Here is a 25984-nt window from a genome sequence, read left to right as displayed (position 1 = left end):
GAACTGGGATAAAAGCTTTCTTCAGGGGCGGAGGGATTAATTTTTCACACATCTGTCCACTGGAATGCAATAAGGGAGCCTTTGTTCGGGCTCTTTTCGTGGAGCGCCTTCTCCACCCTTGTTATTCCACTCTTCTTTTGCATGGCAAAACTTTTTGTCCTGCATTTCAAATAGATCCTGAGTGTCCCTGGCAGCTGAACAAGAGAAACAAACTTTCCAGCCCTGTTTTTTGTGCTGTTCTCAGGGGATGCTTGGTGATTTGAAGGGTATTTGATTGGTTTTGGCAGAGGCATTTTATTCTGTGGAAAATCCACAGCTCCTCCAGTCCCGTACGGATGGTTTAGGGAGCCCCTGGAGCCTCCAGATGAGAGATCTGCGGGTGGCCAGCTGGTCGTGGAGGTGCCATGGGAACGCTGAGGACACGGCTCTTGGTGGGCAGGGAGGGACAGGGGACAGTGCCAGCTCTGCTCCCGCCTGAGCCGCAGTGGGAGGGCCCAGAGCTTGGCCCAGACATGGCTCTGCATGAAAATGAAGCCCCAGGGCCTCAGCCCCTCTCCTGCAGATGCTTTCCTCGCTCTTTGGAGGTTGGTTTTACTCTTTACACCAAAGTCTTCTCACTCCAGCCTTAATCATGTGTCAGGGGACCCACCCAGGGTTGATGGCTCCATCCCCACTGAGAGGGAATTCAACACTCAGCTTCAACACTGGTTGTAGCATCCCCCAGTCTGGATGTGCTTCCCCCACATCCCACTCCACGGAGGCTGTAGCAGTTCCCAGCTGCCAGGCTCACCAGGGGGACCAGGGTTGGCTGTGCAGTGCTGCTCTGTGTGCACAGGGAGCACCACCCTGGGGATCCTCTGCCTACATTTACCTGTGCTGTGTTTTTTTTCCCTCCAACAGCCCTATTACCATATTTAAATGCAAGTATGTCTTTTTTTGATTGATGTTTTAAGTAGCTTCGAGTTATTGTAGCCTAGTTCTCTGCTCTTTGCCCAGTAGCTGAGCCATAGTGCTGAAGGTAGTGGGCTGTAGTGTGCTGGGCTCACTCTCTCGCTCTCGGGCTCACTCTTCTCTTTCTCAGTGCCTCAGTTGCTCTCCTGTGGTTCCTCAGCCTTGCAAAGCAGCTGTGATCGTGGTCCTGGTGCCCACTCAAGGGCCAGGTTCCATTGTGGTGGCCACCCCGGGCTTGTCCTGTTGGGTAGCCGAAGCAGTTGGAGCTCCCAGGGACCAGGAACCTCCCTGGGGTTATTGACCTTGGGGTTTGTGGTTCTTGCTGATTGCCTGGACTTTGCCATTGCCCTCTTAAAATACATATATGAAAGTCAGAATCTCTGGCAGATCTTTTGAATATTAAATAAATAAGCAATCTTGCTGGCAGCATTCCATTCTTCTGCGAGGGCTCAGTTCCCTGGAGCAGGGGGGATGTCATAGAGCTCCTTGATCTGTGGCTGGTTTGCTTTCAAGAGCTCCCTTTCCCTTTCCCTTTCCCTTTCCCTTTCCCTTTCCCTTTCCCTTTCCCTTTCCCTTTCCCTTTCCCTTTCCCTTTCCCTTTCCCTTTCCCTTTCCCTTTCCCTTTCCTTCTTTCCTCACATCCATTTAAATTTTTTGGCTTGATCCTAGCAAATTTGTGATCCTGACATGAGGAGCTCCTCATATTTTCCATTCCTGCTCTGTCTGTAGGCCAGCAGGTTATTATCACTTGCAGATAAGCCCGGAAGATAATTCCCTGGCTGTTTGCGGAGCGGGCTGACCCGTTCCTGGGGAGACACGAGCCGAGAGCTGCAGGCTCTGCCTCCAGCCTGTCCCCCGTGGCTCCACGGGCCAGGAGCCCCACTCCTCCTGTGCCACGGGGATTTGTGCCAGCTGTGAGCGCTGGCAGCGGCACCTGGCCAGGGCTGGGCTGTTCCTGCCGTGGCACGGAGAGCCGGGCTGGCGAGCTCCGGGTGCCCGTGGCCCGCAGGGACTCGCGGTACCCGCTGGCCTCTGTCTTTACCCTTCTCCTTTTCTCCACGGCCAGGTTTTCCTGCAGCGGCTTATGGACCAGTAGCAGCGGCAGCCGTGGCGGCAGCAAGAGGATCAGGTAGGGGGGCCCGTGGAAGAGCAAACCCTCAGAGTGCAGGGTCAGGTAAAAGCTCTGTCGGTATTCTGTGTGGCTGCAGCTCTCCATCATTTCTCTGATTTTCCTCACACTTATCCTGGGGACCTGAAAAAAATGAATCAAAACAAAAAAAAAATTAGAGGAAAAAATAAGTAATCAATCCCAACCCAAACCCAAACTACAAGCAGAGGCCACGGGGGCTGGAGCACCTGCAGGAGATTGGCATGAGAACTGCCAAAACCAGGGTAGATATTCCAATTTGTTTCTTCCTTTATTCCTTTATTGCGTTGGTTTATTTGTTTGTTTGGTTTAAATTCGAGGCTCTAAAAAACACCCCAAAAAAGATCAATTTGTGTTTTCGGAAAAAAAGTTTTGGTTTCTCACAGGAAGCTGGGGTTGGGTTGAGGTGGTGGCAGCAGCTCTGGGCGCTCCCGCCGTGCCCGGAGCCGCTGTCAGTTCCTGCAGCATGGCCAGCACGGCACCCCCATGGCGAGGGGCCGTGTCCCTCGGGCTGGCATCACCGGTGCCATCAGCACCAGCACACGGCTCACAGTTCGCCATCCCTGCCTGCTCCAACCCCGCTGCTTCCATGAGGAGCCACAAAGCTTTTCTTCTGTCCTCCTGAAAACTTTTTACTTTTTGTTTTCCCCTTAAGGGAAGTAAAGAAATGAATTGTTGCCAATTGCCGTTACTGCCTTAGGTTTAAATTTTGCTAGGGACGCGAATCAGCGCTTTGCTCAGGCGGCAGAGTTCAGAGCAGCCCTGAGCGAGCCGCGGGTCCCACGGCAGGCCCGTGTCCTCTGTCCCAGCGTGTCCCCGGAGGACACGGGGCTGGCAGCACTCCCAGCTCGCTCAGGGCTGAGCTGGGGGCTCTCGGTGGCTTTCCGGGCAGTGCCGGGGGTTTTCGAGGCTCTCCCGAAAAGCCCCGAGTGCGTGAGGGAGAAGGAGGTGGGCGCAGGCCCAGCGAGAGCCTGGGGCCGTGGAGGCCAGAGAAAGACACCAGGAGAACTCCGTTCCATGCAAACTGGCACTGCTTGCAGGCTACAAAGGACTCTCTGTTCCAGTTCCATCCTGTGGCATGTAGAGAGCGCCTAAGGGGTGACTTGCCAGCCTGGTTGTGGGGATCCCCCAACTCCAGCTTCTCCTACTGCCCCGCCACAGAGGGGGAAAAACAAACCCAAAGAGGGGGAAAAAAAAAAATCCCAAACCCAAACAAATCCCAAGATTGCTTTTGCATATGCTTCCAGGAAAACAGACCTCATTGTTTCTGCCTCTTCCTCATGTTTTGCCCTTCAGGTTTTGTTTTACGTGCAAACAGACCTGGTGAGTTGCCCCTTAGCAAGGCACAGAGGGTTTGGCTGGATTAACGTTGCTTCCCTGATTATTATTTTTTTTAATCGGAGTGCTTTTGGTGCCCATTACAACTGAACTGAGCATTGATCAATTCTGTGCCTGAAAATCATTTGTCTTTAATTTGAGTGTTTTTTGGTTTCTCTTTCGTTGGGTTTTCTGATTTGTTTTTTCAGTTTTTTTGTTTTTTGATTTGAACTTGCAATACGAAACTAAATCTAACCCTAAATTAACAGCACCCTTTCTGGCAAGTTTAAAGAGCAGTATGGTGTTTGGAAATGTCTTTTCAAGCCTCAAAATTGCCTGGTGCACAAAACTGGCAAAAACCCCAAAACTGAATCCAAAGAGCCCCCGTCCCGCCCCGGCCCTGAGGTCTCAAGGAGGAAGGTGGGTTTGTCTCCGGCCCTGCTCACATCTGCACCAAGCCGTGGTCTGGGAACGGGGCGTTTCCGTAGAGTCATCTCCATCCAAAGCTGGTTCTGGAAGGGACATCCTGGGTTTGCCACTCCATCAGCAATGGTAGTGAATTGTATCCAGGAGCAGTGGAGTCCGATCGATCTTGCGCTGCAGTGTACGGGCCCGATTCATTACAAGAAAAATGGCTGGGGTTTTTTCCTTCTTTGCTTTTCAGTTGGGTTTTTGTTTTCCCTTCCCAAATTCGCACAGCCCTCCTTCACGCGTGCCTGGTCCAAAGCACAGAGCACAGCACAGCTGGCCCTAACTGGCCCCTTTCTGCCAGGAAATGGGAAAGAGCTGGGAAACACCTGGGCAGGCACGTCCCACCACCCCCAGCTCACTGGGAGAGCTCTGCCCAGGGCTGCTGGAGCAGAGCACAGAGCAAGCATTGTCCAGGAGGTTCCTGGAAAGCATTGGTGCCAATCCATGGCATCAATGTCCCCATCACTGCTGCCTCTTCAGCAGCTCTCCAGCCCCGTCCCGCTGGCTCTTCCCCACCTTCCTGGCATCAGTGCCAGCACGGAGACTGAGCACCCTCATGGAGCATCCACCTTCAGGTGCGTGTCTTGGTCTCCCCAGGAAGCTGCAGCCCTCTCACTCCAAGCCCCTGGGCACTGACCACCTTGGTTTGTCCCTGGGGTGACAGTCCTCCTCTTGGCACACCTGCATGTTTGCTGAGTCGGCAGGGAGCCTGCTGGGTGCAGGTACCTGCTTGGGGCCTCCTCCCTGCCCTCACCCCTTCTTTTTCTATGGCAGCGTGTCACCAGCTGACCTTGCTAGATAAACAGGTTCTTCTGTGTCATAGCAGGTCTGTCCTACAACCAGCAGAAAGGGACATGTCCCTGTCCCCGTGCTCAGTGCCACCATAAATTGACGTCCCGCGTCGCTGCTCGCGTGCCGGCAGGGTGAGCGCGGCCGTGCTGCTCGGCATCAATCACGTCCCCAGTCGACATCCCAGTGATGAGGTGATAGCTGAGGTCCTTCCAGCAGACAGAGGTCTGGCCACATCCCTTCGCTCTGGGTGGGGCTGTGCTGCCGAGTCCCTCCACTGGTTTTGACAACCTCACCCATTCTTGTATTTTTTTAATGAATTGGGACCTGAGCCACGGAAAACGAGCAAAGTTAAAAGTCCGAATGCTGCAAACTCCTCCTAGACAACTTCACTATCAGTGTCACATTTCTTTTGAATCCACCTGACATATTTTACGTGTAAAACATTTTTGTCGTGTAAATGCTTTTTTTAAAATACAGTCATGGGGGGGGGGCACATTTTTCTCTTGCATTTGACATGGGAGGGGTTCATCTGGCAGGAGAGAGAGACGAGGAAAATTTGGCAGGAGAGGGGTTTCGTTCCTTCCTCTTTGGTTCATTGACAAGCCTTAGATGTTTCCAGTTCCCGACCTGTTGCTACCAACTGTTCCTCCCTGAGGACTGGAGGCAAAACCCCTAAGGCCACCCTAATCCAGCCCTGCCCAGCTCCCTCGGGCAGGCTTTGCCCGCCGAGCTGGCCGGCGGCACTCGGCGCAGTGGGACAGCGCAGTGCCACGGCACCAGGGGCTGCTCCCCACCCCAACCCCTGGCACATCTGCATTTTGGGCCCCAGTCCCGGCTTGCCAGTGCTGCCTTTGAGCCCTGCGCCCCAACAACCCCTTACTGGACTTTATACTTGCCAGCTATAACAAATCTCATAACGTGAGCTACTGACCTTGATGGTGAGTGTGAGCAGTTATGTTTTGTTGTTTTCTCTCTTGCTTGGTTGGGGCTGCTGTGAGAGAGGGTGTCTCTGAGGCAAACTTTCCGGCCTCTCTTACACTCGGACGTGCACACCTCCTCTCAAACACTCTTCTGAGCGCTCTCAGCGGGAAGGTTTGTCCACACCTATTAATCCTCTCTCAGTGTCCAGCTTCTTGTTAGTAGCAGCTGGTTGCATGTTTTTTGCTTGTTCGGACGAAACGGTTCAAGAAACGACTCATACCAACTCTTGAGAAATGTCTCTATTTTTTTGTACACTTTCTTTCTTTTGATGTTTTTTATTAATTTCCCTTACTTAAAAAACAAAACACCTGTCGTCCCGTAAAACATTTCACATCTCCCTTTGCCTGTTCTTAGAGTGTATGTATCTGTGGGACTGAACTAAATGCATGCACTGTAGTAGTCGTACTGGTAGCAGTAGATGTAGTTGTAGAACATGCATTGTCGAGTTGATATTACAGGCACCCTCAACGCGAGCGAGCGTGGCAGATAAAAGCAGAGCCTTGGTCTGATTGAAAGTGTAGGGATAACACAGCAGAGAGCTGCTGATGGCTTGGATCCATAGAGCCCTATTCGTTAAATCCCATTATCTGGAAGTTTAAATTGAAGCCGGCTGTAGGCAACCTACACCCTCTGTACAAGAACCCGCACATGCTCTTATGCTGATAGCAAAACTGACTTTTTTTTAAATTCAAATTAACCCCTCTAGGAACCGAAACACTGACTATAACTGTATTCTCTTATTTTTATTTTGTGTCCTAAAGAACCTAAGATATTTTTCAAATCATTTTACAATCATGGTTTCTCCATCAGCCTGTTACTCGTCCATATTAGCCCATAGACTCATTCGTTGGCGGTCGTAGACCAGATGTGCCACACGCAAATCACTCCATTTGGGAATCCAGTAATTCCGTGTGTGTGAGGCGGCTCCCCGCAGCCTGTCCTGAGCCACCGAGCGATTGTTTGTAGGTCATAAACCTTAAATCTTATTATGCAACAGAGACTCCGAGCTAGTGATGGGTCGTACTCATTGCCATGTCACCCAGCTTAAGGGAACATTTTTAAATGAAGATTTAGCATTTCATAAATATCAGCATGAGGAGTTCGAGGCAAGTTCATCCTCTGTGCCACGAGCCAGCAGTGGCTTTGCTTCTCCTGCCTGGGTTTCTGTGCTAAACTTGGAAAATGCAGAGATGGCACTGCAGTCAGTAAATCCAGCAGATGGTAATTGAGATCCCGAATTAGGCTTTGGTTTATTTGTTTAGTTTGCTGCTTGTCAGGAAACATCCTGATGGGAGCAGAAAAGCTCCTCTCTGGTGTAGTCACCCCTCCCCTCCTCCCCATGCCCTGGCCATCCCCAAAGGCAGCTCTGCTGGGTGAGAGCCTCTCCCTGCTCTGCTGGGCAGAGCCACGCACTCATTAATGCACTTCAGGCAGCAAGGGCCTTCAGAGGAAATAAAATATCCAGAATGGGCTTCCCAGTGTAATTAAGGATTTGTATCTGCTCCTTACCTCTAATAGAACATTGAGTAAATCAAGCAAACAAGCACTGGGGCTGGCACGGTGCAAGGTGAGCTGAGCTGCCCCTGGTGCTGCCAGGGAGCTGAACACTGGTGTGCCAAGGCAGGGATGAGGTTCCCTTTGGATATCAGATTTCCAGGGAAAGGGGAGCCCCCATTCAATGCACCCCAGCACATGAGGGAGTGAGGAGTGTGCCTGAAAGTCAGCAGAGCCATAAATTGCACGGGGTCAAGGAAGCCTTGTCTGACACCTAAGGAAGGTGCTCCAAAATCTAATCTACTCATAGTTTAGCAAATGAATGGCCATAAAAAGGGGGGCAGTGGTTAGGGAGAGGAGCTGCCACAAGCTCATGGAGATTTCAGGAGGAGCATTTCAAAGATCCAGCCATGAACCAATCTGGGATTTCTATTTCCCTTGTGGCACGGTGGCTCTGGTGGAATTGCTCTCCCTTTTTTATTTTCCTCTATGAAAGTACATAAAGTTTAATCCAGGCTATGTAATCTCAAAAGCCAGAACCTAACAAGTGGACCACTTGGGAGCAGCGAGGGCTGGAATTTCTCGCTCGGCTGGAACCGCCAGTAATTACGTGACAGAGCCTGGCGGGTGATGCCTTGGGAAGTTGATGCTGCATCGGATTTTATCCTTTGCTCATCTCCCTGGCAGAGGCAGCGCGTGCTGGGGGGCACGGCGGGTGGCCAGGCAGGGACCCCACACTGCAGGGGCTTCGGGGAGGGGTGGGAGCAAGGGAAATCATCCTGGTTGAAACAGGAATTCCATCAGCCAGGCTCGGCAGGCAGCAGCCCCAGGTGGTGAATGCACTCTGGAGGAGCCACCCCACTTTCCCATGGGTGGTTTTGGCTTTCTTACTGACATACTGGGAGCCCTGCAGTTACTAATACCCCAAATTTAAAAAATATTAATGATGAAAGGGGCATCTTTTCTGTTTGGCTCAGAAGTGCTGTGCTGCTCCAGGATGGGAATCCCACAGGTCCTTTTCAGAGCAGGCTCCAGGCAGAAGAAACCCTGTGTCTTGTTTTACCGTATGATGCCACTTCTGGATCTTTTTTGATCCATGAGGGACTGAATTTCTTCCTGCACTGCCAGGGAGAAAATTCAGTAGATATGAAACAATTTGGTGGTGCTGCTGCTTGACCTTGGCCACTGCGGCCGGTGTTTGACAGGGCACTGGGCTGAAGTCTATTGAGGTTAAAATACATCAGCTTTAATCAATAATTTTGTAATAGAAAATCTTGTGCGCTTGATAAATCATCTCCAGTGTAATTAGTGACCACCTCTGAAGTGCAGTTGAAGTTAATCTGTAGCAAATTTAGCCAGTAACTTTTAATAGTCTTTTCCATCAGGAGAATTATTTTCCATGGGAAAATGCTCCTCAGAATGCTCATCATGCTGTTTTATTTAGGGAGAAATTCTTCTCTGTGAGGGTGGGGAGGCACAGGTTGTCCAGAAAAGCTTTGGCTGCCCCATCCCTGGAAGTGCCCAGGAGCTTGGAGCAGCCTGGGACAGTGGGAGGTGGCATGGGGTTGGAACAACTTTGGTACCTTCCAAAACCCTGCCACAGCCAATTATCCATGTTTTATTCCATTTCTCCCAGCAGAAGCTGGGGGACAGAGCTGTTGGCAGTTGTAATTAGACTTTGCTCCCCATAAGATGCAGACAAGTTGGAGAGCTTGAAGTGGGGTTTCAGCACATGCTCTCCAGTGCATGAGATCTTCCAGCACAGGATGGTGTCTCCTGCATTTTAATCCCTAAACAGGTAAAGTGCTGCCAGAGCTGAGGGTAACTTGCCTCCCCAGCAGCAGTTTCAGGCTGCTACCCATTAGTGGAACAACTGCTAACTGTGAGGCAGCGCGCATTGGACTGACACACTACGTCAGTATTTTCATGCTGATTCTCTCCCCAAAAGCTTTAAAAGTAAATACATAATTACAGTGATGTTTTTTCTCCCTCTCTTCTCTCTGAAATTGAAGGATGCCAGAGGAGGAGAGTAGTTTTTCCTTGCAGCAGATGTTGGTGTGCATCTGGCTCCGTGTGAGCTCAAGAAGCACAGTGGGTTAGGAGCTGCCAGAGAATGCAAAACGGATCTGCAGGTATATAAACCTGAGCTGTTTAAAAATAATAGACTCTTGGAGCTGGTGCCTTTTTGAACACTTCCTGGTGGTTAAAAGAGCCCAGAACTCTGTGCCCTGACCCTGATTGGGATGTCAGCTGGCAGCAGCGGGGCGGGTGCCACCAGCTCTCCCCCAGGCACCGTGTGCTGGGCAGCAGCTTGCCTGGTGCAGAGCCTCCTGCAGGGGGGATGGCTGCCCAGGACTGGGGGTTTGCAGGCTGAACCCCTCTTCTGCTACCTGGATAACCCCCCTGTGCTCCTGGGCATCCCCCCAGCCCGTGGGATCAGCAGAGGGAAGGTGCCCCCAAGGAAAGGCCCTTCTGCTACTATGACTTGAATTATTCAGCAAAACAAAGACCCGTTTTTAGTTTAATTTTCATCCTGTATTGTCTGTTATTGTACAAAAGGCTTCAATTTCAAATTACAGGAGTGATAGCCAGTTAATGTGGTACAGTGGGAGGCCGGAGTTGCTGTTGCTATGGCAATGGAGTTCGGCTCATTTGTTTTGTAGATGAGTAATTACTACGCAATTAGAGTAGGCTAAAAATAAAGGGGCCTTTTGTTCCCTCTTACTCATTAATATTAATAAAAGACCTGTCCGGGCTGTGGTAAACAATTAATGCAGATGTGGTTGCCCATGGTAAAATTAACAGCAGCTTTCCTGCTCCTCGGTAGGGTGAAGGCGTTGGCAACACCTGGCTCAGCTCTTCCTTCATTTTAAATGGAGAAACGGTTACAGAGGGGTCTGTGATATCCCAGCATCTGAGCTTTAGCTCTTATTTGCCAGTTGGATGGGTGGTAATAAGTGTTAAAGCTTCATGTGCAGGCACAGGCAGCAGGAACAGCACTGGGGTCAGCGCCTGCAACGCAGCGAGCGCCCGCAGGAACGGGAGGAACCCAGCAGCAGTTCCTGGTGCTGACAGGTCCTCATTCATCCCCCTTGGATAAATGCCAGGGCTGGAGCAGGAAACTTGCCCAAGAACCTGAGCACAGACAAGGACAAGCGTGGTGCTGCTGAAATGACTCCAGCACGGCATGTTACAAACACAGATCGACAAAAAGAGTGTAAGGAGCAGTCCCTAGCATTTGATGTGAAGTAAAAAGATGACTGTACCTTTAGCCTGGATATTGGGATGAAATTCTCCCCTAGGAGGGTGGGGAGGCTCTGGCACAGGGTGCCCAGAGAAGCTGTGGCTGCCCCTGGATCCCTGGAAGCATCCAAGGCCAGGTTGGACAGGGCTTGGAGCACCCTGGGATAGTGGGAGGTGTCCCTGCCCATGGCAGGGGTGGCACTGGATGGGCTTTAAGGTCCCATCCAAATCATTCTGTGACTGTGTGAGGTATGTAAACGTTAATCACATCCTAAATTAGCTGTAAAACCAGTAAAATTGGCAGGAACCAGTTAGGAAATTGACTTAACAGGACAGCATTTATTTGCCCCTTTGGTTTATTTGTGAGTTCCAACAGAGCTGGGACTGGGGCAGGGGCTGATGAGTGGTCACCTGCTCCCTGCATCATCCTGGGCTGCTCAGCACCCCTGGAATACACCATGAGCAAGGCAGAACCTCTCCAAAGGGCAAATACCCCAGCCCAGAGCCCTGAGTGCTCTGCTGGGGGGGCTGTGGATGCACAAACAGCATCCCTCCCAAACTGTTTAACTAATGGAGGGAATCGTAGCAGAGCCTTTGTAAGGTCGACATTTGTTTGTTGTTAAGGATCTAATTAGAAACATGAGAGGAAGCTGAATGGCTGCTTGCTCGGCTAATTAGCGACATGCACGAAGACCACTTTGAACTTCAAGGACACAAAGCTATTAGCGCTTACATCAAAAATGGATTAAACTTCTGTGCTTTTATAATGATTAAAGATGAGCTGCTCGAGAGGAAATCCTTTTGTAAGGCTGTGACAAGAGTTGGCTCCCTGACTGCAGCTCCTACAAGCGGAGCTTTGTGTGGCCTCCGTGTCGCACTCGGCCCCGCGCGAGCGACACCACTAACGCACGCCACAGAAAATGGGATTAGGCAATAAATATTGATCGTTGGCAAAAAATTACAGCTGAGCTGCAAAGTGCAGCTATTTGTCCTGCTGCATAACTGCAGGAATTAGAACAGCTGGGCTTGAACACACTGAGTTTTGTGTCTTCTGCAAATTGGCGCACATCAGCAGCTTCCAGATGTGGTGGATGCCTTGGATGTGTTAAGTGTAGTACTTGGTAGAAGCAGGGACTCACATGCCGCAGTGGGTTTGTAAAACAGGTGAATTTTTATCTTGCCTAAGCTTGTGGAAGCTGCCCAGCTCTTGCTCGTGGCTCACCTCAGGTAGTTCAGCAGTTGGTTTGTGTCGTGCTGGGCTGGAGGAGCAGCGTGGTGGGAGGACACTGAGGCTGCAGCAGGAGCAGTTGGCACAGGATCCCAGGTGCCATTATCACCCCGTAGTGCCCAGCTCCAGGAAGGTGGGCAGCACTCAGCCCTCCCTCCGGGTTCCCACTCACTTCAGCCGTAATTGCTGAGCTCACCACCCACCGCTTGCTGTCATTACCCTGCGGTATTTTGATGTGTGAAGCCGCTTCCGAAGGGGCTGCAGCCGCAGAGCAACCTTTGAAAGTGTGACTGCAGCTAGAAAATAATGTACAAACAGTACCTTGTTAGGGCAGATCTCAGTGTGCCTCAGCCTCATCACCACTTATTTTGCTGATGAGCCCGACAGTTGTTGTATTTTCCTTTTTCCCTGCAGGGCCAGTGTAGCTGCAGGGGAGGCAGAACCTGGGGCAGCCTGGCTGCTCCCCATTACGGAGTGTGTCGGGGTGACAGGGAAGGCACAGCTCTGGCGTTTGATTTTCCAGTCAAGACTGAGCCAGCTGTCATCTGTAGCTCTTCATACTTGCAGAGGAGCCGTGTCTGCCATGGGGTTCTCAGAAACAGAGTTTGCTTTTCAAGTGTGCTTGGGAAGAGCAGGAGCAGAGGGATGCAGGTCCCCATGAGAGATGTACAACATGGCAGCTCTCGTCGTGACGCCGGCGTTGTTTGTTTTTGTGGTTTGTCTCCCAGTTTCGCTTCCAGCGAGTTGGGAGCTGTTTGTACCTTGTTATTCTCCAGAATATCTGTGTGTTTCCAGCTCATTATTTCTGAGACGTTTGTGAGCTGGGGCATTGATCCGAGTTCGAGGTGTGCCACGCGCTGCCTCCGACTGACCCAGGCTCTATAAAAGCTCAGACACAAGGAAACGATGCTTCCAGTGCCTCACCCTGACCACAAAGGAAGGGGTCTGGAGCTCTGTGAGGTGATTGGGATAGAAAAAAAGAGCCTGAATATGAGCTTTTCTTTCTCAGTGCTGTGCCAGTGCACTCCTGCAGCCTGAATAGGCCACTGAGAACCAGGAGCACCGATGTCTTATTTCAGACTGGCATTAATTTGTACATCCAGTCCCGGGTAAATGACATTCTGGTTGTTAGCAGCTCTGAAAAGCAAGGTACAAACTCCCATTAACTTCAGCCCTGACTGCACAAAGAATTAGCTTTGGCCAAGCGATCTGTAACATGGGTGCAGTGCTGCTAATTATATTTATAAGGCTCTGAGCACTAATGATGTAAGATCTGCATGCGGAGCTGAAGTTGTGCTGGTTATTTAAAGTCTCAGCGTCACGCTGCGAGCGCTGCTCTGTTAGTCATGCGTGCGACAGCGTGGCCATTAGCGCTGCCGTGGGGACACTCAGGTCCCCAGGGAAGGTGGGACTGTCCCCAGCCACTCACCGTGGTTTTGCTCTGTGTCCTCTGCAGAGGCTGTGCTCGGGTGGCTGCAGAGGCAGCACAGCAGGCTGGGATGCTTGGGAACAGGTGATGCTCCTTCTGTGACAGTCTTCTCTTAAAATCCAGCAGTAAATGGAGCCAAGTGACTCAAATTCATGAATTCACAGGCTGCTAGAGCTGGTCAGGTTGGGAGGGACCTTGAAGATGATCTAATCCAACCCCATGTTGTGGGCAAGGACACATTGCACTACAGCTGGTTACTCCAACCTGGCTTTGAAATGAAATGCCACCAGGCTGTGGGGCAGTCCCCTGTCCACCTGGGCTGCTCAGTGCCCTGCCCCGTGCCCCTGTGCCCTGCCTGCTCCCATCCCTGCCAGCAGCATTCAGTGTTATTATATCATTTACTCCTTCGAGCTGAAGATGATGTTTGCAGCATGTTCTATGAATTTTTCATAACGACAGAAAAACACACTAATCTTGTGAGCTTTGAGTCTTGGTGGTGGGTAATGGCTTTGATTTAAAGCATTTTGTCTTAATGATAGTTATATTGAAAATTTCCTGCTGCTTTCAAGCACGTTTAGTTATTATCATAAACATTGATGGTAGAAATGCTTGCCAAATTGTGCGTGGCTGTTTATGGCAGATGAGAGAGTCATCCAGAAATTACAGCACTGGATCAACAAGTTGTGAAGAAACATGTTTGTACAGGAATCCACCCTGAGGGCAGTGGGACAAGGCAGGAACAAGGAGGGTTTTGAAGGAGTAAAAGGCTGGAGATGACCAGCTCTGGTTGTAGGATATGCTTGACAGGAGATGAAAAATGAATTTCTGATGAGAATCATAGAATCATTTATGTTGGAAAAGACTTCTAAAATCAGTGAATCTTACTCTTACTTTAACCCCACAGTGCCAAGCTCCCCCGTCCCTGCAGAGCTGCTCATCCCCATGCATGGCTGCCCAGAGATGAGGAATATCCTTCCTCTGCTCAAAAATCCAGTGAATTGGGGTTGTTTCTGTCCCTCATGAGAATTTCTTCACCTGTGCACTGTAGCAGGGAAGGCAGACACACATTCTGCACTGTTCCTCACCTGGATTTTTTCTAGATTTTAAAATACTCATATTTGTTATGAGTCCCCTGCAGAGGTGTTTAAGTGTTTGGGTTTTGGTGCTGTAGGAGAGGGAAGGGTGTCACCAAAGCTCCGTGTGGGCTGTGTGCAGGACACAATGGTCCCCATGCAGTGTCTGTCTTAGTCCTCTGTCCAGATTGCCCCTGGTTTGTTTCCTTTGAAATACAGTATATTTTAGTGGTGCCTAAGTGGGTTTTTTGTCATCAGGTGCCATTTACTAGTCCCTAAGGGCCTGACTGTCATCCCAGTGCCATGTGAGCTCCCCTTGTGGGACAGTAATGTCAAAATCCTCACGTCTCTTCTCCTTTTCCCTTCCTCTTCCCCTTCATCATTCCTGGCTGAATGGAGTTTATTTGGGTGGGATTCCAGCTCGTGCTTTCCCAGGCCAAGCAGCGTTGGGGTCCTCGTTAGCGTAACGCTGCTCTGAAGGCAAATGTCAGCAGGAATCTTGATTTAGGAATTTCTCAAGAGTTCATCGAGGGAGAGTTTACCTTTCAGCGCTGACCTTTCTCACTGAGCACAGACGAACGTGCGAGCGGGGTCTGCGTGAGCGTGGCAGTTTGCAGGAGAAGGCTCCAGACACACAGCCCTGCCTCCTGCCCCTGCCTCAGCCTGGGCTGCCAGCCTGCTTTGGGTTCCAGCTCTTGGCTCCTTGACATAAAGCACTTGGCTGAGCGTGGAGGAGCAGCTCACACGCATGTTAAATGGGGATAAAGGCGCTCTGCTGAAGGATGGGTTGGTAATAAAGCCTCACTGCCTGAAGAGGTCCAGCTCTTGCTGTGCCAGCCCTGCACAGCAGCTCCCAACTCCACCAGCACCAATACTGGCACTGAAAAAACCTGCTGGGGCTGCTTTATGAACCCTCATTTTTTATATCATTCTGTGTCCCATCTCACATTCCCTCACTGCTTTTCAGTGCTCCCCAAGCCACTGTAACACTGGGCAGAGTAAGCCTGAGGCTCCCCAAAGCCTGTCCCTCTGGCCTGCAGGCAAACGTTCACCTGCTGATCAAAATTCACAGGCTCGGAGCCTTTTCTGTAAGAAAACCACAGCAAATTCAAAGTGAAGCAAGCAACACATTAGTCCTGTTCTATCACTGCCAGAGCTCCTGGCTGCTGGCCCTTGATCTCCATCGGCGCAGGAAGGAGCTCAGAGGATGGAGGATGGCTGGGGCTGAAGATGAAAGGTGGTTGGCTGTGACTTAGAAGCACATCTAATCTTTTGCACATCTCTCCCGACCTTGATCTATCACAGGGCTTCCTGGGGACGCCTGGGATTGTGAATTTTGCATAGAGGGTGCCTTTGAGCTGGAGGTGCTTAGGCACAGTCTCAGAGCTGTGAAGTCACCCGCTGCAGGATGGCTTCCTGTGCGCTTGCTTGGGAAATGGGACCTGAAATCCATCCTTTGCTGCCAGGACTTCCTGAGTGCTGGCAGTTCTTGCAAGGGGAGACGATGGCCCTGCCAGCCCTCCGTCACTGCTGATTCAGTCTGGTGGATCCAGAGTCAGGGATTCCTGCTCAGCTCAGGGTCTGAGGTCCCTGCTGGGACCCTCCTGCTCCTGGCATCAGGTCACAGCCACTGGTGCCCTCCCCTCCATGGACAGCACAATGCCCTGACAGTTCTGCAGCAACAAGCTTCCAGACATCTGCCCCAGCTCCTCTTCTTGCCATGGGATGTTGGTGGCCAGGGGAAAGGCTCCAGTTCCTTCCAGCCTGTGAGGAGTTAATGTCAGTGCTCCCTTGGACAACTCCTGACAACCTCCAACATCAGGAATTTTGTCACAGGACACAGGTTTCCAAAATGTGTTAACTTTTGTTAGTGATGCAGTATCTGGAGTCTAGAGGATTGCAGGCATTTTTCCTTCTTCCTTTCAATCCCAGGGTACTCCAGGTTTGTGTAAAACAGACTTGTTTCCAGGTAGCTCTTGCCAGAACACATTCACTAGCTGGGGAAGTGGTTCAGGGTCCCTTTGCTGTTGTGATGGTAAAGGTGCCTCTGGCTCCAGGTGAGCTCACCTGAGCTCCTGGAAGAAGACAAACACTTAGCATGGCTGAGCAAATAATTTAAATACAGCTTTCTGAGGCTGCTGAGCAGGGGCTAATTATGGGAGCTTTCTGTTTCATTTGTAGGGTCTGGAGCGAAGTGTTGGCTCTGGAAAAGCTTCCAGCTTTTTCTGTGGAGTTTTTCAGGCACCACGTGGAGAGGTGCCAGGGCATCCCAGCCTCCACACAGCACTTCCCAGGCAGTGGAGCAGCCTTTGGCATGCCCCTCTCCCTCCTGTGAGCAGTGTGGAGGGTTGAACCCCTGGTCAGTAGATGAAAAATCTCCTTTTCACTCCCCACCTGAATAACCAACCCCCTGCCAGCTCTTCCTGCAGGTGCAAAAGCCTTACCTCCAGTCTTAAGAGAGGCAAATGAGAGTGGCCAGGGTGGGATATGGGCTGTGGGGGCACAGAGAGTCTCTGGGGTTCCTCGTTTGGTTGTTCTGGAGGTTCCTGGTGCTGCTGTGGGGTTTGCAGGAGTATTTTACTAACGGGATGCCCCTGGCCATGCCGTGTCCCGCTGTCACTCGGAGCAGCCAACTGGGTTTTCTGTGTGACTTGGCAGGAAAATTCACATCCATTTTATTGAACCAAAGGGAAGAAAAGGGGGGAAAAGTGCTGGCTTGTAGTAATAAAGGGCTTTGGAACATCTCAGCTGGATATTTTTCTTCACGAGTGAGAAGGCCAAATGTTATCTTGACATTTAATCTTTAATAATAAAAAAAGGCTCTTTGTTTGCCAGCGAAGTCCAAAATCTGTTTACTCTCTCATGCCTTATTTCTTTGAACTTGCTAGCTTAGATGTCCTACTTACCCTCCCCTGCTACCAGCCCAGAGCTGTGGTGAATCCTTTCTTGTGCAGAACTGCCTTGCCTGTCACCACAGAGCCACCAGCTGCCAGGTGTGCTCCTCTTGACCAGGTCATGCCTTGGAGAGCTGGGGATGCTCTCCAGGGGGAAGGGGCCCGGGCAGCAGAGGCTCAGCCTGTGCCCAGCTCAGCACTGCGGTGGAGCACGGGGCTGGCTCCAGCTGCTCTCCAGGAGAACCCTGTGGTCAGTCCACGCTTGGGCACGGGTCACTGCAGGCCACCAGACCTCATCACCCATTCTAGTGTCGGATCTAATGGATCTGGTGGAGATCCTGGGCAGTTGCAGCCAGAGGGGCAGCCTGGAAGGTGGAGGTGGAGGCGATGGGGTCGGTGCCCAGCGGGGTTTGGGGCAGGCTGTGGTGGTGGGCCCATGTCCAGCCCTGCTGGCCATCGTGTCCTGGCACTCCCTGTGGTGGGGACACGGTGGGGACACGGTGGGTGTGGCAGGGCAGGCTCCCTGTGCTCCCCAAGGACCTTGCAGGTACCAGCCAGGTGTAGCTCCAGCTTCCCGCAGCCATCTCCATCCAGCTCCTCCCAGTCCACTGACTTTTCTTTCACATTGAAACTTCTTCCTCATAAATTCTGCATCCAAGAGCAGCCGTGAGAAATGCCAGAAGCCTGATCATCTAACATGCTTTAATATCTAAATTTCTTCTTCAGTATCATTCTTATTTACATTGTTTTTCTTTCTCAAAAAAAAATTAAGGGAGGAAAAAAATTAAATTTTCTTTTACTTCCACATTAGGAGGTGAGTTGTCATCCACCCTCTGGAATTCTTTTTTGCTTTTGATCTTTATTTATTTGTTTAATTTTGGTTGATGTCCCAAGCATGGTTTTGGAGACGAAGGTAGGTCTTCGCTCTCCAAATCAAAAAGAAAAAAAAAAAAAACCCTAAATAAAACATCACTCTCCTTGGTCATATTTAAAAGAGAAAAATCCAAACTGTTCCATTCCATATCATTTAAAGTAAAAAAAAAAATCACCTACTGAACTATTTCTACAGCTCACTGATCTAAAAGGGCAGGTTTTTTCCAAAAGTATCGAATGGATCCAAAAAACGATTTTCCTAGACGTGATTCAAGTTATTTGCTGTCAACATTTTAATATCAATATTACCACAATGTGTAGTCTCAAACTAGTTCCTTTGTAGTTTGCATGGGATGTGAATGCTGTCTCGGCGTGCCCAGACCTAGAGAACTTGTTACTACTGCATGAGCATCAAGTCAGATGTTGAAAAATACCTATTATATTTTGTGATAATTTGGTGAAAATGAGCACCTCCAGTCTCTGGTTGCAGTAGTGTGTTGAATGATTGTTCTTTTTTTTCTTTTTTTTTTTTTTTTTTAATATATATCCATATATATATTTTTGGAGCTCTAAGCTTCGTAGTAGTCCGGGCTGACTCTTCTCCAGTACTTGCTCTCCTCTCGCATGGCCTTGGTTAAGTGTTAGAATTGGGCCTAGGCTGTTTATTCTGGTGTTTGGCTTTGTAATTCCGGTGCATGCCCGGCGTCTGGCCTCATACCCAGCTTTATTCTCTGCACACCAGTCTTGAATAGCTACAGTGCTCAACCGAATTTTGGCGCACCCGCTTCCCCGGCAGGCTCCAACCCAGCGCGGCCCGGAGGCTTCCCCGGGGCCAACAGCCCCGGGCCCGTCGCGGATCTCTACGGCACGGCCAGCCAGGACTCCGGCGTGGGTAACTACATAAGCGCCGCCAGCCCGCAGCCGGGCTCCGGCTTCGGACACGGCATCGCCGTAAGTACCGGCGGCTCGGGCTGCGCGAGGGGCTGCGCGTGTGGGGTGGTGGTGGCCCCGCGGCCGCGGGGCTCCTCGCTGCCGGAACCTGGGACCTGCCAGCTCGGGGCTGAGCGCTGATTATCCAGCTGCAACCGTCAAGGTTGGAAAAAGCTCCGGAATCACCGAGTCCAGCCTTTGACCGCTCGGCCCTTGTGAGCCTTGTATCACAACTTGCCGTGTTCCCAGCGATGGGGACTCCACCACTGCCCCTTCCAGGGATTAAGCACTCTCACACTGAAGAAATTCTGTCCTAATGTCCAACCTGAACGTCTCTTGGTGCAAACACTCCTTTGGAGCCATCCGCAGCCAGACGTGACCTGTCTCAAAGAGAAATATTTCATAAATATGGGATTTAAATACCTGCTTGTCCATATGGGCTTTACATCAGCCCAACTACCCCTCCTGGCTGCTGCACCCTTTGGCAGGCAGAACAACAATCCTTGCTCCCATGAAACGAGCAAAATCAGCTCATTAATTGGGGTGGTGGGACCCCCAGCAGGGGACAGGACATGTCCTGCTCCTCTTCGCCTGTCTGCTGACCCTTGGGTCCCTCCCGGCCTGTCCTGGCGTCCCCGGCAGCCGCTGAGAGCCGCAGGTTCCGAGCGAGGGGCCGCGCCGGGCGCGGGTCCCTGGGAGGTGCCTCCTAACGCCGCCGAGGGGCTGCGACCGCACTAATGAGGGCAGAGATTGGCTTAACGAGGCTGCACTGGCTGTGTCACCTGTGTGTGAGCATGAATGGGGCTGGCCTGCCCCGCTGGCACCCCCAGCACAGACTGCAGCGAGGCTCCTGCCCTTCCTGGGGCGCAGGCCAGAGCTGCTTTTATCTCCTGGACAACGAGGAAGTGCAGAGGCTCCCCCGAAGCTCCCTCAAACCGAGAGGAGAACTTCTCTCCCTGAGTGTAGTGCAGACAAAGCTCCCGAAGCTGTTATTTTTATTGCAAAAAAGACAAACAAACCCTTTGCCTGGCTTTGTGCCCGTGTGCTCAATTCCCATCCCGGGCCTGCCCCTCCCATGGTCACACCATGGATTTGACAATCCCTGTGGATCAATTCTAGCACAAACATGGAATATTGCTGCTCTGCAAGGAGCTACATCCATTCAAATTGCCACCTCTCGCCACTTACAACATCTCTTATTTCCATTTTTCACCTAAAAACCTGCTTGTGCTTGAAAACTTGGGCACTTTTGTATCAGCAACATCCCGATTTTTCAAGTGAAACGACACCAGGTCCAAGCCTGGGTATCCAGATTTGTCTGCACTAACACTTCCCAAAGAACCATTTTATAATTGACTTGCAGATTGGTAGCCTCTTAATTCCCCCAATAACTGCAAAGAATCCCGTAGCTTTTATTACATATATATTCATTTAACACTCCCCATTTACTAACCCTGGTTTAAAAATAAAGAAGGGAGAACCCCAAAGCTTATTTTTGCACCTGGGGGAATGAGAAGATGATGGTCTTGGAAAGGTGACCACAGGGCTGAGCACACCTGGTGACCAGAACAGCTCTTGGAAATCCCTATTCATGCTGGCAACACAGTCTTTCAAGTCCTTTGATAATTTCTTGGCAAAATTAATAATCAGCTGTTCCCATGTATAGAGCACTGATGAACTTAACAATTGTACAATTTTAGGGACCTTTGATTGCAACGGCTTTTACAAATGGATACCATTGAAACGTTACACATGGTTGGTTGCCATCTCACTTGGAGGTATTACAGTATATCCCATTTGTACTTTGTGCTGAACTACCATCTCCCCTATATTTACTTTAAGTGAACAATTTTTTTATCTTCATTTCGTCTTTCCTTGGCCTTTAATCATTCCTTTCTGTGATTTGTGTTACTCGAATCAACCTCACGGGCTGGAAACTGGAAGACAGATCCAAAGCTAAAATAAAAGTCACTTTTCCATCTTCATGATGCTTCATGCAATAATTTGAAGAGGCAGAAAACCCAGAAAGCTGTGGGGAATCACCCCCAGTGCCAGCAGCCAGAATCCCAGTGGGATCAGAGATCTGCTCCCAGCGCACTGGTTTAAAAATAGCTGAGCCACTGCTTTATTCCTGAGAAACCATCATTCTTAATTAAGTGGAGTTCCAAATATTACAGCTAAAAGATAACATTGTAACTTGTAACCATAGAGCAATTATCAAGATTAAAAAAAAATTAAACCTGAGCAAATTAAATTAAAGGCATTACCTGAGCACCACAGCCCTGGATCGCTGCCAGTTTCCTACCCTTTGAACTAAGCTCGAGTTAATTAAATGTTTAATTTTTATTTTTTATTATTGTTTGGCCTTTGGCATATTCATCTTTGCAAACAAATATTCTTAACACTCGGCATGGAATAGATTAGAAAATGCAATGAAAAACAGAAGTTATCCCAATTAAATGGCATGGGTTTGCCTCCAGAGCTCTGAGCCCGGACAGGCAGATGGAACGGATGCGACAGATTTTATTTCCCTGCCTCTTGCCCAGCACTACATGATCAATGTCACATCATTTACGTTCAAAAATCAGTCTAGGAAATCAGAATTAAAGTTAGTCAAGGGGCTGGGAACTGTGGAAAACGTTTGGAGACTTTAAACTACATAAAAATAGATTTATACCTAAACACTAGTGGATAAAGGGGGTCTCTATTTACTCTCCATCTCCACACACACCCCCAAGATTACCTGAAATTGTTCCATCAATTGATTTGCTCCACCAAGGAGTGTTTTTTATGGGGAAAAGTGCCATAAGCACTCTTGCTTAATCCCAGCTATTACTTGCACGTAGCAGGGCCTGCTCGCCGATCAATTTGTCAGCATCCTTCACGTTTCCTGGGCCGCCAGCCTCTGGAATGGTGAGGTGGTACCCGAGGCCAGCTGGAGCTGAGCAGAACATCATAAGTCAGGCTAATAACGCGCGGTGACGGCAGCCCCGCCAGATTGATGGGCTGTAATCACTCCTCACTTAGCACAGCCCATCACTGCAGCCATCACTTACTGGCCAGTGTTGAGACTCAAACCATTAACGACTTCAAAACAAAGTGCTTTTAATGTTGCTCATTACTAATTAAAATGGATTTTGAGAGGAGGAAATGAGCCTTATTATTAATTCCTCAAGGAGCGCTGAGTTTGAAACGCTTGCGGCAGCGGCTGGTCCTGGCATCCCCAGGGCAGGATTTGGCTGAGCTGCAGGTCCCCGGGGCAGGGATCGGTTCCCACAGCCCTCAGGATGCTGCTGGGACCTCACCCCAGCACAGCTGCTTGGGGATGGGTTTTGGAGGTCATCGGGGAGCATCCTCTCCTGGCCATCATCCCCGTGAGCGGCTGCCTGCAGAGCCGGTGCCCTAAATATTTATATTTCTTTTCTACCTCATATATCTCAGCTTTAAGCACTGGCAGGGACAGAGCATTGGAGGCTGTAGAAAATAAATCCTGGCTGCCTCAGTGTGCCCAGGTAGAACTTGTCACCTTGCAGGTACTTCAGAGAAATCCATTTTCCCAAAGCCGTGTGAATTCACGGCGTAACAGATGCCTGAGGAGCCGCTTTGGTCCCGGCCGTGCATCAACTCACACTTTACTGTTCCTAAACTGGAAATAAGAGCAGGGAACACATGAGACCCCCTCTCCACGGGGGCTGTCCTGGGAACAGCTCAGCACTCCAGCATCCTCCCTCGGGGTGGATGAGGCAGGCTGTGGCTGCAAAGTGTTTGCAAACACTTTGGGGTATTTTTGTTAAAAATCCTCATCGACCTCAATTAACTGTGCCTCTCCGTGTCCGTGTCCACCTTCTCCCCACACAGAGTCTCTCTGGATGTCCAGGCAAGACAGGGCGAAGTTTCTGAAGGGGCCCACGGTTGGGTGATCTCGTCAGACTTTGAGCACTACATCATCATCATCATCTTCATCACCATCACCGCCAACGCAAACTGGAGGTGGCACTCGAAGGACTTGGGTTGTTTAAAATCTCTCTCATCATCTCATGAATCTGCTGTACTATAAAAACAACAGCCTTTAAAAGTATGTATATAAAACCCATTTCTTGTTCGTTTTATTTTCTCGATGGGTTCCCCCCCCTCTTTTTAAACCTCTCCAAACCCACATCTTTTCGTAGCCTTTTTGACATAGTCTCGTAGCCACGTAGTCAGAATTCTTTGTGTATGTAGCGAGAGCCTAACCATAGTATAACTGTTATATTAAGGGGTTTCTTTTGCTTTTTCTTTCCCACCTCCCTTCCTCCTCCTCCTCCTCCTCCTCCTCCTCCCTTCTGTTTTACGTAGTTGTTGTTGCTTAAAGGATGCTGAGATGGTGACAGGAGCCTCGGCCGCGGGGGGAGCGGAGCCGGCGGCGGGCGCAGCACGGGGGGCTGGCAGGGCACGGGGAGGGGGGAGCAACAGGTTCTCTGGCCCTTCTTTTCCTTTGTGGCGTCTTGGTTCCTCTAATTCTCTCTATTTTCGGCAATAAGGCGAGGGCGACAAACTTTTTGCGCGTCCTTTTTCTATATAAGTGCTTTTTTTTGTTGAAAGAGGTGATATAAAGGTTTTTTGAAATCGCGACTTCTGGAAAAAAAAAAAAAAGAAAAAAATAATAAAATGCTGTAAATACAATTCCATTAACTACATAGAAACTATTAAGAAAGAGAAAGACAAACCTATTTTTGTGACGGAGTCAGCCTAAGGCGGTTTCTCTATGGAAATGGATGACAAAGACAAGGAAGCTGTAGCTCGGAGCGCCTGCCGGAGCTGGCCCGGGGGGTCGTGACGCTCTGGGACCCCCCAGCTCATCCCAGCAGCTTCACCTCCGACGTGCACAGCTTGCAAAGGAACAGTCTAGTGGTATTTTTATTTTAATTTAAAACCTGCTTTTCCCAAAACTGATCAAGAAGCTACGATTTTTCCTACTTAGCACATTTACGGTTCAAAGCATACCTTTATTTTGGTGGTTTTTTTTGGATTTTTTTTTTTTTAGTCATTGTTTTAAACTAGATCAACTTGCTGTCCAGTCATTTCAGCTGCTCTGGGCACCCCATGTGGGCAGAGCAGCGTCCAGCTTGCATGGTTTCCTTTATTATCCATCATTTTCTGTATTGTCAAATTAGAAAGCAACTTCGGTTGGTTTTGAGTTATTTTTTCTTTTTTTTCTTTTTTTTTTTGGGAATACCTCAGTGCTACAAGTTTCACCCTAGAAGCAACGGAAGATTTTAATTTATTGTAGTTGTAAACAGAATTTAAAAGAAATAAAGTATAAAACATCATTGCACTGTGACTGGTAGGGGAAAAACTGACAGTTTCCTATTTGCACATGTTTAATATTTGGCTGTTATATATATGGTCCTCTGTTGGGGGAGGAAACTTATGAAGGATATTTTTTAATTTAATTTTTTTAATATTGGTAAATAGGCCTGCAACAGCAAACTAGAAGTACAACATGGTAGGTGGCATTAAGAACATACTGTAGTGTGGATATATTTCTTCTTTTTTTAACGTAATATTGACAAGTTTTATTAATATTTTTTTAAATTGTTACGTTTATAAATTTGGTACTTTAGGTACAGCCAGTATAAGACACTGAATGCGACATTTGTTAAAAAGAGCTGCTGCACTCCTATTTTTGTAAATTTTACTAACAAGTAGACTAATGTAGACATTCAATAGACAAGGTAGAGCAAGGCATCTTTAACAAAACAAGGCACCATACTGCTAACCGAAAGGAGAAACCTTGTTTTTCTTGTTTTTAAAAAAAATCATGCTTTTTATGTAATATTTTAGGTTTTTTTCTTATTTCAGAACAACCAGGTTTAAGCAAAATGCTGGACGCTTTTTAAATATTGAGACTTGATCAAGTAATAAAAGAAATAAAACCGAATTCTTTAAAAAATAAAAAGGTAAAAAAAAAAAAATACTACGAACCAAATTCCCTGCGATTCAGTGTGCCGTCAGGGAATTTTTTATTGCTATTTTGTCAATGTTGATGATGTACTGTACTACCAGTTGGTTTTCCTCTCCATTCCCTGTCACCTCATAGAATATTCTTTGTTGATCATTGTTGTATGTTAATAGTGTATAAAATGGCTTATCTTGTAAGAGTGCTGTCCTGATGGTAGTGTAGTGAATTTCCCCCCCCTCTTTCTCTCTTCCTCTTCTAGTACATATTGGTAGGTGTATCGTAATTAAGGTTAAAAATTTAGATGTAGTTATTCAGATTTAGGACCAGTAAGGATAGAACTTTCTCTTATTTAAGAAAAACAATGCTAATAATTTTGGGAAGGTTTTCCTTTATTTGTTTTTTTCTTCTCTTTTTTCTTTCTGTGCTTTTTTCTCTTTTTTTTTTTTTTCTTTTGTTGATCTGATGCGGTTTCAACTAACCAAAGGTCTCACAATGTTTAAAATGCTGGCAAACTCTTAAGGCATTTGTAGATCCCCACCCATGACTTTGGAAAGGGGATGTGCCATACTACCTTAAATGCTAATGCTAGATATGCAAAACTGGATTTTTTTAATTTATTTTTTAAAAGAGGGAGGCACGGTATATTAAAACGATTTTACTAAGAGAAAAAAAAAAAAACATATTTTTTTAAGAATGCTCAGAAGAAATTGCTAATCTGTGTGAATATGTTTTAGATGTTTATATACCTTTTGAGAAGTCCCAGTGGCCCATAGCACAAATGTCGTGGAATCCAAGATGTTTTGATGTGGCTACCTAGACTAAGGTTCACGTTAGTCCCCACTCATGTAGAAATCAATTTTGAAGGATTTTTTTTTTCCCTTCGTTCGTTTGGGGTTTTTTTGTAAATTTTTCAGCACAAAGGCTCAGCTCCACCTTTGTTTTAGTCAAGCCCAGGAGGGAGCGAAGGATGGTGGCATCACAGAGTGGTTTGGGTTGGGAGGGACCCTGAAGGTCCAGTGCCACCAGGGACACGTCCCGCTGTCCCAGGGGCTCCAAGCCCCGTGCCCAGCCCTGCTCCAATCTCCCAGCTGGGACGAGCCACGCTGGGTGTCCTGGGCACCCAAGGGCCAGTTCCAAACACAGGGACATTCCCGAGGAGCCACCAGGGCTTGGGACCTCCCCTTCCCATAAAGTCCTTTGTGATCGGCTTGATTAAAGTG

At 49.0% G+C, this 25984-nt stretch overlaps 1 protein-coding gene across 11 annotated transcripts in view; it reads left to right on the top strand.

Annotated features, from left to right (window-relative positions):
* MSI2 (musashi RNA binding protein 2) overlaps positions 1-22916 on the top strand; it is a 199343-nt gene extending 176427 nt beyond the window's left edge. Inside the window, exons 11-15 of one of the 11 annotated variants that reach the window (XM_077787594.1) lie at positions 2018-2080; positions 3395-3421; positions 18690-18844; positions 20524-20601; positions 22682-22916. In XM_077787594.1, the coding sequence (XP_077643720.1) occupies positions 2018-2080; positions 3395-3421; positions 18690-18844; positions 20524-20565 (287 nt within the window). In that variant the 3' untranslated portion in view covers positions 20566-20601; positions 22682-22916. Of the gene's footprint in view, positions 1-2017; positions 5771-18635; positions 19087-20523; positions 20602-22681 lie in introns of those variants that run through there. The other 10 variants (XM_021533023.2, XM_021533021.2, XM_021533020.3 and 7 more) reach the window with 10 other exon arrangements.
* The last annotated feature ends 3068 nt before the right edge of the window (positions 22917-25984 follow it).

The sequence above is a fragment of the Lonchura striata genome, chromosome 20 (assembly GCF_046129695.1).
Source record: "Lonchura striata isolate bLonStr1 chromosome 20, bLonStr1.mat, whole genome shotgun sequence".
In the NCBI taxonomy this organism is placed as follows: Eukaryota; Metazoa; Chordata; class Aves; order Passeriformes; family Estrildidae; genus Lonchura; species Lonchura striata.
This window is presented reverse-complemented; position numbering and strand designations above follow the sequence as displayed.